The sequence below is a fragment of the Pimephales promelas genome, chromosome 18 (genome assembly GCF_988280905.1).
Source record: "Pimephales promelas chromosome 18, fPimPro1.hap1.1, whole genome shotgun sequence".
NCBI lineage: Eukaryota > Metazoa > Chordata > Actinopteri > Cypriniformes > Leuciscidae > Pimephales > Pimephales promelas.
The window spans coordinates 25,494,258-25,509,478 of NC_142786.1; the positions used below are offsets into that span (position 1 = coordinate 25,494,258).

General features: G+C 37.6%; 1 protein-coding gene across 5 annotated transcripts in view; it reads left to right on the forward strand.

Annotated features, from left to right (window-relative positions):
* Positions 1 to 15,221, forward strand: part of csmd2 (CUB and Sushi multiple domains 2) — a 410,157-nt gene that overhangs the window by 278,117 nt on the left and 116,819 nt on the right. For all 5 annotated transcript variants that reach the window (XR_016147450.1, XR_016147451.1, XR_016147449.1 and 2 more), the window contains exons 47-54: positions 2,300 to 2,488; positions 6,340 to 6,486; positions 10,183 to 10,371; positions 11,915 to 12,100; positions 12,348 to 12,542; positions 12,816 to 12,989; positions 13,379 to 13,552; positions 13,652 to 13,825. Coding sequence is in view for 2 of the 5 variants with exons in the window: in XM_089123227.1 (XP_088979353.1) it covers positions 2,300 to 2,488; positions 6,340 to 6,486; positions 10,183 to 10,371; positions 11,915 to 12,100; positions 12,348 to 12,542; positions 12,816 to 12,989; positions 13,379 to 13,552; positions 13,652 to 13,825 (1,428 nt within the window). In the remaining 3 variants the exon portion in view is untranslated. The remainder of the gene's footprint in view (positions 1 to 2,299; positions 2,489 to 6,339; positions 6,487 to 10,182; positions 10,372 to 11,914; positions 12,101 to 12,347; positions 12,543 to 12,815; positions 12,990 to 13,378; positions 13,553 to 13,651; positions 13,826 to 15,221) is intronic.

A 15,221-nucleotide genomic window follows, 5' to 3' on the forward strand; every position in this document is an offset into this window, starting at 1 on the left:
TGTCCATTTTATGTGCTAATATGTACATTCCATGTGCTAATATGTACATTTCAGGTGCTAATATGTACATTTTAGGTGTTAATATGTACATTTTAGGTGCTAATAAGTACATTTTAGGTGTTAATATGTACATTTTAGGTGCTATGTACATTTTTAGTGTTAATATGTACATTTCAGGAGCTAATATATTTCAGGAGCTAATATGTCCATTTTAGGTGCTAATATGTACATAGGTGTTAATATGTAGGTGCTATGTACACTTTTAGTGTTAATATGTACATTTCAGGAGCTAATATGTTTATTTTAGGTCCTAATATGGACATTTTAGGTACTAATTATGTACATTTAGGTGCTCATATGTACCACTAAGGTACCAATATGCAGCCTTTGGGTACAAAAGTGTACCTTTTAAAAAGGTACAGCCCCAGTGACAGCTTTTGTACCTTTTTTTCTGAGAGTGTAAAGTATTTGTAAATACATTTTATCACATCAAAAAAATCAACCGGTTCAATTTCTATATATAATATACAGATCTCGGCAGCACAGTGAGATGCGCAGCCAGATGCCAAGAGTTATTTTTATGTTTTGCAATATAAACTGATTTAAACATGAATACACTGACGATGTAAATATCAAGTATATAGCAAAGGCCAATAACTGTTATGATACATTAAAGGTGCTCACAAAATACGCGTCTATGTGCGCGCTGCTTTACAGTACATCTTTGTTTGTGGTATAGGTTAACAGCCAGCTTTCAAAGCACTGTATGCGACAGCAAATAAAGATCCGTAACACCCACACCCACACTTTAAAGAATCTAATTTGTGACTGCGAGCTCCAGGATGCACAGATCTAGGTTATCGGGGGTGTATTTTTTACCTAAGCACATTATGCTTTATGCAGTGATGATAGGCTCAAGCAGGCATCGATATGCATCCATGATAATGTTTGTCCTCCGATGAAACCGCATTCACATTTTATATCACCTCAGAGCCGTGTAGCCAGTCCCAGAGCTTCTATATTTTACCCTCGTAAAGGAAACGTGTCAAACGGATCCACCGTTCCCATGTATCCACCAAGCTCAGGCGGGAAACCACAAGTGTGATTTATATCATATCAATTCTCAAAGCTGCGTTTTATAATTTAATCATTGTCACCGAAGCAATTCACTGGGCTCTGAACCTGAATGTAATTATAAGAATAACTTATCTAAGGTTTGACACGTAAAGCCGGACAGTGCACAGCATGCATGCAATTATTGCTTTGATTAACGTCCATCCTAATCAGTGCATAGACCCGCGGGCTTAAATGTTAGTCAATTAAGGTGCTAAACGACTGACCAAGAGGCCGAATATAGAAACAAAACTGTTTACTCTGGGTCATGTTGTTTACAGGGTTTCAGCACGCCGCGTCTGTCGATATTCTGATAAGCGGAGTTGAGCGGTAGGGTTAGAAGATCTCATCAATTCTTCCACCATAGATATCAACTCAATCGTGAAGAATTCACACCAGTGCAACTCTGAAACAGCTGTGTGTTTATTCAGCAAGACAAGTAATATAAAAATCCAGATTTCATATCCGAAACGTAAGTGTCATAAATGTTTTACAATAACAACCACATCCCCCCACCTCTCATCCGTGTCATCTGCGTCATACGGAAGAAATGAGCCAAAATAATAAAATGGTGTCAGAGATGAGGGTTTATCCTTTTATGTTGGGATTTGTATTTGGATGCTTGCTTTGTATTCCGACAGCCAAGGAGAAAACAAGAGACAGGCTTCCGAGATTTGAGGGAAGCGGCCAAGAAGGGCCACTGCATAAAGCCTGATAATTCAAGGTAAAAGTGTGTGGAAATGTCAAAGCGGGCCTCTGAGGAATATCAATGACTGAGAGATGAAACTACAGACTGAGGCAACTGTGTGAACAACAGTGATCAATCCTCTCAGTGTCACAACAGACTGGCCCAGAGTGCTTTGTGTTATCATTGACGTGCATTCGGAGCATGCAAAAAGTGGGGACTGTAAATCGGGCTTGATATATCAATATGCTGCACAATTTCTGTTGTGCATCTGAAGTTCGTGTCACGTTGAATGCATCTATAGATCTGTAATTCTGTTTTTGATCAAGGTTCCTTTCATGTATTTCTTGGCCAATTGAGTATAATGGTTCTGAACGTTGCTTTGATGGTTAAGGGGTTTTTTTTGAGTCACCGCAACGGCTGATGTATGCATGTGGGAAATCAAAGGAAATCTGTATGAATGTATGGAGCTGAACTCGCTCTTGTCTGTTTTCCTCACAGTCACCTGTCCTATGAACGAGGTGCTGACAGCCTCCACAGGGATAATCCTGAGTCAGTCACCGGGCAGCAGCCTGCCACACTTCGAGTCCTGTTCCTGGGTGGTGAAGGTGGATTCAGGATACAACATCACTTTCACTGTTGAACACTTTCAGACCAGCAGACAGTTTGATGAGCTGGAGATCTTTGATGGTGAGTGGATTTAGCATACCTAAAGATCCTTATGATCTTTTCCTTTCATTCATGTGATGGCAATCATTATAAAATGAATGTGCAAATGTTTTGGGTTCACCAGTGCTGCATTTATTTGATAAAATTACAGTAAAATCAATTGCATTGTGAAATATTTTTACAATTTTAAAATTTAAAATAACTGTTCTATTTGAATATATTTAAAAATTTAATTTATTCCTGTGATGCAAAGCTGCATTTTCAGCAGCCATTGTTCCAGTTTTCAGTGTCACATTATCCTTGCTCAAGACACATTTCGTATTAACAGTTATATTTTGTGGAAATTATGTTACTTTTTTCAGGAAACTATGATAAAAAAAAATTAAAAAACTTCAAAGAACAGTGGGTAACACTTTACTTGAAGGGGTGTGCATAAGACTAGCATGACACCTTCATAATCATGACATATGTTATGAATGTGAAGGAAGTTTTATGCATGTTTGTGACAACTGTCATTAAGTGTTATTCGCTCAATTATGACATTTTTAATGCAAATATGACATTGTTTGAGATGTCTTTGTTATGACACTTTGACATAAGTCAATACATCATAACCTGTCAGTGTCTTTGCCATGACAACTTGCTTTATTGGTTAACATTACATTAAACTGTCAGGTGGTTGGTTTTGACATTGGCTGTCATGAAGCCATTATAACATTTTAATGACAAATTCAATTAGTACTTCTGTAGTTGAAGTCAGGAAAAATATTCATGACACAGTTATAATGGCCTCATGACAGCCAATGTCAAAAGCAACCACATGACAGTTTAACTTAATTGATATCAAGTCTTATGCACACCCCTTCAAGTAAAGTGTTACCGAACGGCATTTATAACATTGTAAGAAATGGTTCTAAATGTCTTTCCTGTCACTTTTGATCAGTTTAATGTGTCCTTGCTCAATAAAAGTATTATTATTATTATTATTATTATTATTATTATTTTAAACAAATAATTAAATAATATTTTTAGTGGTTATTATCATTATTATTATTTAAATAAATTATAAGTACGTATTAATCATTTATTTGTTGCTGCTGTTTTAATAGAGTTTGAAGAATGAAGTTTAAATCAAGGAACAATCATAACAAAACTAGTTCAGACATACTGTAGTTTTTGCTCACAAAATCAGTTTCTCTTCTCCTCCTTCCAATATAATTACTGATACACACCTCACAGGCAGCCTTGCTGTGTTGAACAAGATAGACAGTTGAAGAGAGGCCAAAAGGGATGAACTTTGCTTTTACTCAGTGAAAACCTTTTGTAAAAGCCAAAGGAAATTGCTTTGGCCAACAGGGGTCTGTTCAGGGCCTGTCTTAGGTCAGCGGCTTTTCTGGTGAAGGTGAACCCATTTAGACTGAGATTACGAAGTGGATTACATGTCAGAAGGGTCATCTCACACACATAGAGGCTCATCACATTTTAGGCGTCATTAAAGCGGCCCACAATTATATCTGAGTCATGCAACTTTACAAAGAAAGAATGGCATGAAGAAGTTTCTTCATTTCAAAATTTTGCTACATGGAAAAAAAAAAAAAAAGTGACGTAACCAGCAATATCATTTAATTTGAGTTACATATTTTGAAACACAAGTTAAACATATAAACATGAAGATAGTATGAAGTTTAAATATAGATTCAGTTTATACTCAGTTTATAGAAATATTGGGTCAGTCCAGAAGTAACTTATTTATTTGATAAAAAATATAGTAAAAACAGTATTATTGTGAAATGAACAATTTCACCCAAAGTCATCGTGTATTCTTATAGTTCCTGTAGGCCTCAATCAGGTCATGGGGTCTACACGACCCCAATCAACTTTTACTTCATCTCAGTGGAATAAGATTTTGTGACTTTTCATACATTATCTATCTATACACACACAAAAAAAAAAAAAAAAAAACTGGGCTTGATTCGATTGTTCTGAAGGTATCGTCAAAAAATGTTTACACTTCTGGTTTTGGGGTCAATAATCCCACATTGAAATGAATGGGAAATGTGAAAAAAGGAAAAAAAAATCCGACATAAATCTGAAAATTTTTACACAAAAATGAAGGCCTAGTACTAGAGCATAATGTATCATAAAAAAATAACATTTCATATGCTAATGCTAAAGCTAATGGTGTAGTTGAGGAATTATGTGGTATATGGATACTAAAGTACTTTATATCTCCAAAAACACAGCATTAATGAATAGATGAGAAGTAAACAAAAAAAAAGATATATTATTTGTATGATTGAAAATATATATATTTTTGTACAATTACTCAATCAATTGTTGGGGTCGTATAGACCCCGAAGTAGCCCAGAAGTGTAAACAGAAAACGAAGACCATTTAAAGGTTAAATAATAATTTATCCAAGCTTAGTGAAAAAAGTGAAATGAATGAGTAAAACTTAAAGTATATGACAGCGGGTTCTCACAGAATGGCATTGTGCTAACATGCCTTTTTCGACTGTGTGACTCATCTGGGAGCAGCGTGTGCCACTCCTGAGGGGAGCTGGCATGCTCCGTGCTGATTACGCTTTCAGCTCCCATTGCACTACGAAGCAGACTTTGCTTTTCACAACATGCCATAGCCAGCCAGATCACACTGAATCCCTTTACCTCCCTTCAGCTTGACCCAGACACTAACATGTCTGGAATAACCTTTAATACACACACACACACACCCCCTCTGGACTGAATCAGAGTTCAGCTGATCTAAAAGCACCACCAGTGAAGTTTATGGACGAAGCCCTGTCAGTCAACATTAGCCATGAGAGGTGGAGAGGCTATGTTGTGACAGAAACACTCCAGTTGTGTCACTGCTGGTGGTAAACATGTCAATTTAATTTGTAAGATATGTGGCTACTGATAGTGACAGAAAGAGATACGAGTGGGAACACCTTTTTTTCTGCCATGATTAGTTGCCCATCGTAGTGTAAAGATCAAAGTCTCTGATTTACTAAGCAGGTAATAGACAATTATATATATATATATATATATATATATATATATATATATATATATATATATATATTAATTTTCAAATGTATATTCTATATTATATTTATTTATTCTTATTATCTAATCAGGGCCCTTGCTAAAAATTCAATAGACATTTTGTACCTAGTTTACACCAGTGTTTAGGGCTGTTCAACCTAAAATTGGGCCTATAAAACATTTCCGATTCTTCCACAATCCTCGGGTTTAGATTTAGATTTTGGGAATATGCATAAAATGCATGGAAGACTTTTTTTTTTTGACATTTTCTTTAGTGTGTGATGTTGCTGTTTGAGCATTAAATCGATCTGCAAAGTTACAAAGCACAAAGTCACTCCAAAGGGAGTTCTATATCAGTGCACACTGTTTCTGAACTCCCTTAAACTCCATTGTAGTCTTGAATTTTCTTCCTAGAACTTACACATCACAATATTCCTCATTTAAATGATTTCTATCTAAGGCATATGCAAAAAAGGGGGGTCGACGCCTGGATAAATTGCAATAATAGTTTTTGAAACTTGCGGTTATGGTAAGGGCCATGACATTTCTGAAACAAGCTAGAGGGAGTAAAACCAATGACATCAAACTGATTTTTGGAAGGAGGGGTGTCATAGAGACCAAAGCTAAACAGAATGTTTCTGACAGACTGGGAAGAGAGGTGCTGCAACAATGTAAAATTTGTGAAAAATAATATAAGTATGCCAACCTATAGCCAAAAACTTTTAGAATCAATGCTTTTTAAGTTTCAGAATGCCAAACACATATCTGGGATGTATTACTTTTGGACCAGAGACATTTTATAACCTTATGCTTTGCTTTATCCTGCAGGTCCATCAAGACAGAGTCCTCTGCTCATTACTCTGAGTGGGAACTATTCATCTCCTCTCAGTATTACTAGCTCTTCTAGCAAGGTTTACCTTCACTGGTCCTTCGATCACACCTCCAGCCACAAGGGCTTTCGAATTCGCTACTCAGGTGAGCATTTCAACACAAATTGAATTTATAATTCACCACGACAGAGTTTACATAAATCAATTCATTTTTATTAGGTCCATAGCCATTTTTTTTTATTACTTTAGTTCTTCATTGTTGTCATTATTTTTCTCAAGCCATGAGAAAATCTTTTTACATGCACTATCTGCATGTAAAAACAAACAAAAATTTGATTCATGAGCAAATGACTCTTATGAGCTGCTTATTTTAATGAATTAGTCACACTCATGAACTTACTCCTCGGTTTGGCTCCCAAATGACAATCTAACGAATGAAATATGTCTTCTTGACTGCTTAAGTGTTTATGACAACTTACTGTTAAAGATACGCATTCACAAAAAGACCAATTATGACTCCCCGCTGCAAAAACAGAATTACGTAGGAAATACTGCCACAAGCTATCAAGACCTGATTGCACAGTTTTGTGAGAAATGGCGTAATTCTAAATGAGTTATTACCTTATAAATATTTTAAAAGTTTCCGTATGCTCCCGATCATTAGCGTTTCAGAAGAATGACTAATCACCCCTTTGTCTGGCTCATCAGGGTCCCTTCTCTCGGCATAAGCTTGTTTGGCTTTTTCCGCTCCATCCTCGCATGATGGATTTTTGATATTGGGCTCTGTTGACAGTCTGGGTTAGCAGCAGCAGCACACACCTAGGTTTGCCTCCTCAATATGGTTTCCCTTCTGTAGCGATACCTTGGTGGGACAAAAAACAGATGGTGGGACAGACTCAAAGCTTTGTTCGGTTTTCTTTCTCAGTCCATCTTTTATCTCCACAGGCTGTTACTTCATCAACTGTAGCAGCTCTATACACTTTTTTTTTTCCTTTTTCTTTTTTAATTCTTGACCTTTTCTTCCAACCATAATATTTGTGAGGTTTGCCGATTGACTCAAGAAATGGAACAGGTTAAAGGTTGAAAATTGATGGTTTTAACCATGAATGGTTGTTTACATTGTGACTATATTAAATGCTAAGCTGGGGCTCTCGACTGGGTAACGCAGACTTAATAAACTAATTGAACGGGAAGGCTAAATTTCCACTAAGCCATCTCTTACAGCCAGACCTCTGTGGCCAACAATCAATAGCAGTCTTTTTAGCCATTTAGAGGGCGGCACATGCTCTATTACATGAGAGTTATGACGCACAAAACAAAACCGGTCTGTATCTCTCTGAGCCATTTAAACCATTAGTGGAGGTTTTATTCAAAGTTTTACTACAGGTGCGTGATGTGTAAACTTCTACATTTGTCCATTATCTATAATCTCCACTGTCAGTGCTAATGGATGAGATGCTGGAAACATTTTATGTTTCAGTGGTTTGATCATTAGAAAGATTTGTGCCTTATAAAACGTGAGAGTTGCCCTTGCCATTACTGTTATCTTTATTTATTTATTTTTCTTTGTCCTACAGTGAGTTCGCTTTCACTTTTAACAATTTCTGTGAAGAGCTAAAGTCCTATTAAATGTTTCCCGCATTTTCTCTTCTGTGTTGATGCATTTTTATTTATTTATTTATTTTAAATGCCATTAGTAGAGCCATGAACCGTGATTTGATACATCAATATATTTGGTCTATTTTCTCAGAACAGAAAGATATTAACTTATTTATTTATTTATTTATTTTTTTTGGAAAGAAATTCATACTTTTATTCTGCGAGGACACATAAAATGATTAAATGTTGACAGTAAAGACATTTCAGTTACAAAATATTGCCGTTTCAAATAAAATAAATGTCTTTTAGGATTTGGGACTTCAAGAACATCAGAGTTTACACACACACAAAAAAATAATAAATTAATGAATTAAAATATTAAGCATCACTACTGTTTTCAACATTGATCCAGGGGCCGGAGTCGGATCCAGATCTAAGGGGTGGAGTTGGGTAGGTTTAGGGGTGGGTTTAGGGATCAGTGGGTGGAGCTCGGTAGGTTTAGGGATCAGGGGGAGGAGCTGGGTAGGTTTAGGTATATGTAAGGTGGGAGGAGTTGGGTAGGTTTAGGGGTGGGTTTAGGGATCAGTGGGTGGAGCTCGGTAGGTTTAGGGATCAGTGGGTGGAGCTCGGTAGGTTTAGGGATCAGGGGGAGGAGCTGGGTAGGTTTAGGTATATGTAAGGTGGGAGGAGTTGGATATGGATCTGGATCATGTGGCACTCGGATCATATGACACTGAGTATTGTCGCTGAATTCAGCTTTGCAAGCACAAGTTTACATGACACTGTAAATATATTAAAATAGAAAACAGTTAAATTGCAATAATATTTATTAATATAAATATTTATTTATATAATATTAGTGTTTTACTAGATTTTTGATCAAATAAATGCAGTCTTGGTGTGACTACTTAAAAAAAAAAAAAAAAAAAAAAAAAAAACATTCGAATCTACCAACCCCAAACTTTAGAAGTAGTGTATATCTTCTGCAAGTGTGATGACCTTTAATCACAGCATGCTATAAAAACCCATTAATGCTTAGGATTGTTAACATACATCTTTACTTTCTAACTTCTGTACCATGCTCATGTTTTGGGCATCTTTGACTTTCGCATAGTCTAATGCCATCAGCACAATGTTTTTGATATGCCTGTAATGTAGCTATAGTTAACAGCTGTTCAGCTTTGAAAAACACGTCTTGAGACCCCTCGGTTGTATTCCAAGTTATTGTCATTTATTGCCATCTAGCTGTTTTCAATGCCAGAATGTGTCCTGTGTGAGCGGTCCCTTACTCTGCTAAAGGAAATTATCATTACTAGGCATTGTGTTGGACTGAAATTAGCATTGTTGTAATGGAATTTAAATGGAAGTTTGGTAAGAGCCTGTTCATCTAATCCTGTCATTGGCAACACAATATACATAAGCAGCTGCTTACACTGCAGAAAATCATTTTCTTAATCACTTTTGTCTCATCCTTTATAATGTGTGTCTTGAATGTCTCTTGAAATAATTTCCTGTGCAATTTGGCTTCTCAAGTTAACTTTTCTTTTTTAAGGGCTACAAAAATACTTGGGCCTGCCTCACTCCCATGACATAATTTCCGGGGAAACCTCCAGTAATCTTACACTAATTAACTTACATTAATTAAATAGTCCACGGGGGTAACTTCCTCAAACCCCTGTATTAGGGCCAGCAAGCCAAATCTGTTTACCTGGATTACATGTTACATTTGAACTTGTGAAACAGATAGGACTTGAATGTGTTCATAGTGATTAATAATGCGACAAATTGCATTCCTGCCCCATTTCCTCCTAATTTCCTCCATACCTCCTTTTATATCATGTGGGTATCATTACCGGCATTCTTTTCCTTGTTTGGTGTGCAACAAGAACATTCCTGCTAAAATCTGATTTGTGCCACATGATAGAACATGGCCAGGATTGCATATGCCAAACAGCATAACTTTGTACAATGACTCTGAATTACCGTTTAGGCGAACAAAGTGTACACAAAACGATTTTGTTATTGTTTCAAATCCATCATTTATGACCTTCCACAAATTCCTACAATCCAATGCCATGCATCTTTTTTAATCAGTCCTCTGCTCTGAGCTGCATTAATGTCTGTTATTTCCAGTAAACAGGATGAGGAATCGAAAAGCAATAAAATACGCACTGGAGCAGGAGCTTTCACAGATGGATGCATTTTTGACTTCTAGCTGTGTTTAAATCTGTATGTTCTACAGCGGCGTACTGCAGTACTCCGGAGCCTCCCGTGAACGGCTCGGTACACAGTCTGACGGGCACGAAACTGGGCAGTACCTTGCGCTTCAGCTGCGACCGGGGCTTTAACCTGATTGGCCAGACCACCGCCACCTGCACCCGTACCCCACAGGGCATCCACCAATGGAACGCTCCAGTGCCGCTTTGCCAAGGTGAGTCTGAAAATCTTGTCCAAAACTCCTTGGACAAAGTCTGAAGGCGATTATCCAACCTCTCCTCCCTCCTCACTGAACTCTCTCTGCAAAAGACCAGCGCATCCGTGGCTAATTCTGTATTCCATCAATGTTTAGGGCTTGGCTGCATCTGTCAAATTGCTCATCACAATAAATGGGTTAGCCAGGAGCCATAGCTGCGAGACTATTGCTAATGTGCTGTCCGAGGGGAGAGTCTCTTCAGAAAGAGGCAGTTATCATCCACTAAAGCAGGGGCCTCCACGGGGTCCACTGTTTTGCAGTCTCAGAAGTGTTGTGTTTTATCACCACTTCCTGACTAACAAAGGCCTCACCTGTGAGCGGGGTGGATGTCTATTTGACAGGGATGGTGTGAGATGCCTTAGGCCGAGAGCCAGAGCACTCCCTCTGCTTTATTGAACACATGGAAAGGTCTTAGTTTTTTCATATTGAGAGGTGGGAGTTTACTCTGGATTTATTGAAAGTTGACAAGTATGGATATTAAATCCATGTATCAGTCCTTTGAAAGAAGAGGTATTATAATAACTTTCAAGAATGAACTAGGCTCTTTATAGGCTTTAAGTCCTGAAATCAGCAATATTCACCATGGATTTAATGTAGTAATATTAACTGTAACCATGGAAGTTTGGCAAAAATATAGTCAAATGCTTTCAATTATATCAAATATCTTTTCCCAGCACTTCAAAACTCAAATATTACGTTTTAACAAATATTATACATTATTTGCTTATCCTTCAAATATGACCCCAAACTAAAAGTTTCAAGATTTAGGAAAACTCATATTTATTTATACTCACAATTGTATCGTATCGAACCGAACCGTGAATTTTGTGAACCGTTACACCCCTCATATATATATATATATATATATATATATATATATATATATATATATATATATATATATATATATATACATATATGAAGAGTTCTGATGCAAAAGCCTCTAAGTGCCATTTGAAATATTCTTCTAAAATGAACATTTTTATCAAGCTTATATATTTAAGTTCAGTAATTCCACTTAAATCACAATGGAGATTACCTATGAATTGCCATTTAAGTGAAATTACTGAACTTAAATATACAAGCTTGATAAAAATGATCATTCTAGAAGAAAATTTCAAATGGCACTTAGAGGCTTTTGCATCTGAACTCTCCATATATGTACACACACACATTTGGTTCAATGTTTTACCATCTATGACATTGACATTCCTATATTTAAGTGTGGCTGAAGTGTTTTGGACTCTCAGATGGCTGCTATGTGTTTCCTTTAGCCCATGTCCAGATGTAATCCAATCTTAGATTGTGCCTGTTGATCTCTAGCTGCTCTTGTTTACCTTCCCAGAACTGCTGCAAGCCTGTGTTTGCAGAGTCGCAATGCTGCTTTTGGAGTGTTCGCTGAGTGTGTTTAAACAGAGTATTCTCTGAAGTATGACGGCAAAAAGAAATATCCAGTTTTATTGGGGTTTTGTGAGTCCATTTTGAGTTCTCTCCTTCACAGTCGTTTCCTGTGGGATGCCCATTGCTCCAGTGAATGGCACTGTCATCGGACAGCACTTCACTCTCGGCTCTAGAGTCACATTCTCTTGTAATCCTGGTTTCCGATTGGCCAACGCTCAGCCAGTGTCAACACTTTGCCAAGAGTCTGGGAGGTGGAGCACAATGGAGACCCGCCCTCGCTGCGTCCGTGAGTTCATGAGTGGAACCATCAGTTTACTGTAAAATCAGATTTGGGTAAAAGATAGAAAAGTGTATTGTCTTTAAAATATTTGGAATTAATGAAAATCTTTTAATTGAGAAATAGAATTGAATCTAAAAGTCTTGGGCGACATTCAATCTTGTCTTAAAAATTTAATTTTAAACATGGAAGTCATTTTTTTTTTTTTCAATCAATCGATTGCAAATTTTGATTAATTTTAACTTTGGTCCTCCAGCTGTGACCTGCCCTGACATCGGCCACTCAGCTGTGGATCATGGGAGGTGGAGGCTTATTTACGGCATGCAGAATAAATACGAGGCCATGATGATGCTGACCTGTGACCCTGGATACTTCTACAAGGGTCAAAGGGTCATCCGTTGCCAAGCCAACGGCACCTGGGATTACCCTGAGCCGAGACCATCCTGTGAAAGTGAGTGCCATATCAAGACATGCTTTGAGTATTTTCAAATTATGATTTTATTTAGGATAAGTGTTTTCTGGAATGGATGGATGAAGGCATTTTTAGAATTTATGATTTAAAAATTGGTATTTAATTAAAAACCCCTCAATACATTCCAAGTAAAGCCTGAAAGGGGGCAATTTCAGTACTTTAAACTGAATGTCCTGTATTAAACATTCCAATGTGTCTTGTATTCAGAATTCCCCCCAAAAAATAAATTACTCTTCATCTGAATGTACCTAGTCATTTCCTGTGGTGACCTTGGAACCCCACCGAATGGGAATAAGATAGGAACATTAACCGTGTACGGAGCGACTGCCATCTTTTCCTGTAACACGGGTTATACTCTGGTGGGCTCCAGAGTGAGAGAGTGCATGTCCAATGGCCTGTGGAGTGGAGCTGAAGTCCAGTGTCTTGGTGAGTGTTTTCACTTCCCTAATGTTGTAAATAGAGACAATGTAGCCATATGTGCTCTAGGTGAGTGTGATTTCACCAAGAACAACATGCTCCTGAATCTTTGTTGATCCTGAAACAACAATCCAATCAAACAATTAGATTTAGGGATAAGTTCACAGTTTATGTCAAGGCTTAGAACCAGGGTTAGGTGCTTCTACACCAGGGTTATTCTCCTATCATTTCCCTCTGATCTTAGGAATAAGTTATGGGTAGGGATAGGAATGCTGTTTCAGGGTCAACAAAATATGTTGATCCGGGAACATTTCTTACTTGTGTTGCGACACAATATCGAACCCACACAAAGGGTCGTAACACTTGGCAAAATCACTTTGCAATGTTTTCTTCAACAGCTGGACACTGTGGCTCACCAGAGCCTATTGTGAACGGCCAGATCATCGGTGAGAACTACAACTACAGAGGCAGTGTCGTTTACCAGTGTAATCCTGGATTCCGACTCATCGGCGTGTCCGTTCGCATCTGTGAGCAGGACCACCGCTGGTCCGGAAAGACTCCCGTTTGTGTCCGTAAGTGTTGCTTAAGCAACTATCTGATTTGACAGTTGACAGTTGTATGCCGAAATAATCATTTTAATGGCGTTAATATGTTGCTCTGATTTTCTGTAGCTATCACCTGTGGACATCCAGGCACCCCTGCTAATGGTGTGACTCAGGGAACGCAGTTTAACCTGAATGACATTGTGCGTTTCGCCTGCAACCCTGGTTATGTTCTACAGGGTGTGATCAATTCTCACTGTCAGCCCAACGGCCAGTGGAGCAACACTCTACCCAGATGTAAAAGTAAGTCCTGTTACTTCCTCAGCGGCACTCCAGTGTGTGTGTGTGTCATAGTGCTGTGTCACTTTAAAATAACTTGACTGTTCTATTCAACTCAGTTCTATAACTCAGCATGGTGTAGAACAAGAGTACATATTCTAATATATCTTAAATGAAAAATAACAGAAGTTAAACTTTTACGGAAAACAGCATTTAAAGGATTTGAAATAAGGAAAGTAAGGGTTTACATTAAAAGACTCAGCATGAAAGCTTGGACACATTAGTGTATTTTTGCATCAAATCTTGCTTCTATTGTCTATAGTTAGTAGTGTAGCAATGTATGAACCAAGCCACTTTCTATTGGTCAACATGGCAAATTCGCTTGACCAACTTGAATCCATTGCGGAATCTCCTTGAGGAAATTATTCGCTCTCACATGACTGGATTTCACTGCAAAGTAAAAGTTGCATTGTTAAACGACGTACAGCTATTATCACTAGGGTGTACTCACTTTTGTTGCCAGCTATTTTGACAATAATGGCTTTATGTTGAGTTATTTTCAGAGGACAGTAAATACTGCTATACGAGCAGCACATTGACTACTCTAAAATATATACAAGTTTAATTTCTATAGTATTGTCCCTTGAGAAGATATACTAAAATGTTTGCTGAAATGTGTACTCACTGTTGTATATAAACAGTGTGTATTGTAAATTTGTGATTTTTTTTTTTTTTTTTGTGAAAAAAAATTGTAAATCTACTGTATAGCATCACTCTGATCAATCTAATTTACCTTGCTTGAATCTTTAAAGTTGCATTAATCGTCCCCTCAATCCTACCCTTTCTTTAGATTGTAAATGTGTGTTTACTCTGACTGAGGAAGTTGAAGTGATCTGATCATATCAGCCATGGTCTCCTCTCCATCATAGTCTTTCATTAGCACAGAGCGTGGGAAGATGCCCGTTTAATGGCACAAAAGGAGCCGGTAAAAATGCTATGAGCTCCAAGCTGCATAAATAATTTAGTAGGCCTCTGCACAGCCCTGCTAATCAGCACCAATTTGTGTCGGAGCGAGCCACTTCTATCTACAAAATGGCCTTCTAAACCACACAGATAAGTTGAATAGACTTAGATCTGCAGATAATTGAACCACCTCTCCTTAAAAATTGCCACTGGCCAGCGGGAGCATCAATTTTAATATCAAATCATGGCCAAGCACAAAAAGCAGATTGTTTTCCTTTGTTCTTTTCTTTTTATTGATTTTATTTGTGTATTTATTTCGAACAGCTAATAGCATTTTAGCTAAAAAATCAAGCTAGTATGTTTACCTTATAATGTTGGCTTCATAGAAATGGCTTTGGCAGGCTCTGTTAAGAGCTATTAAAGGCATTAGCATGCATTACTACCCTGGAAAGTCTAA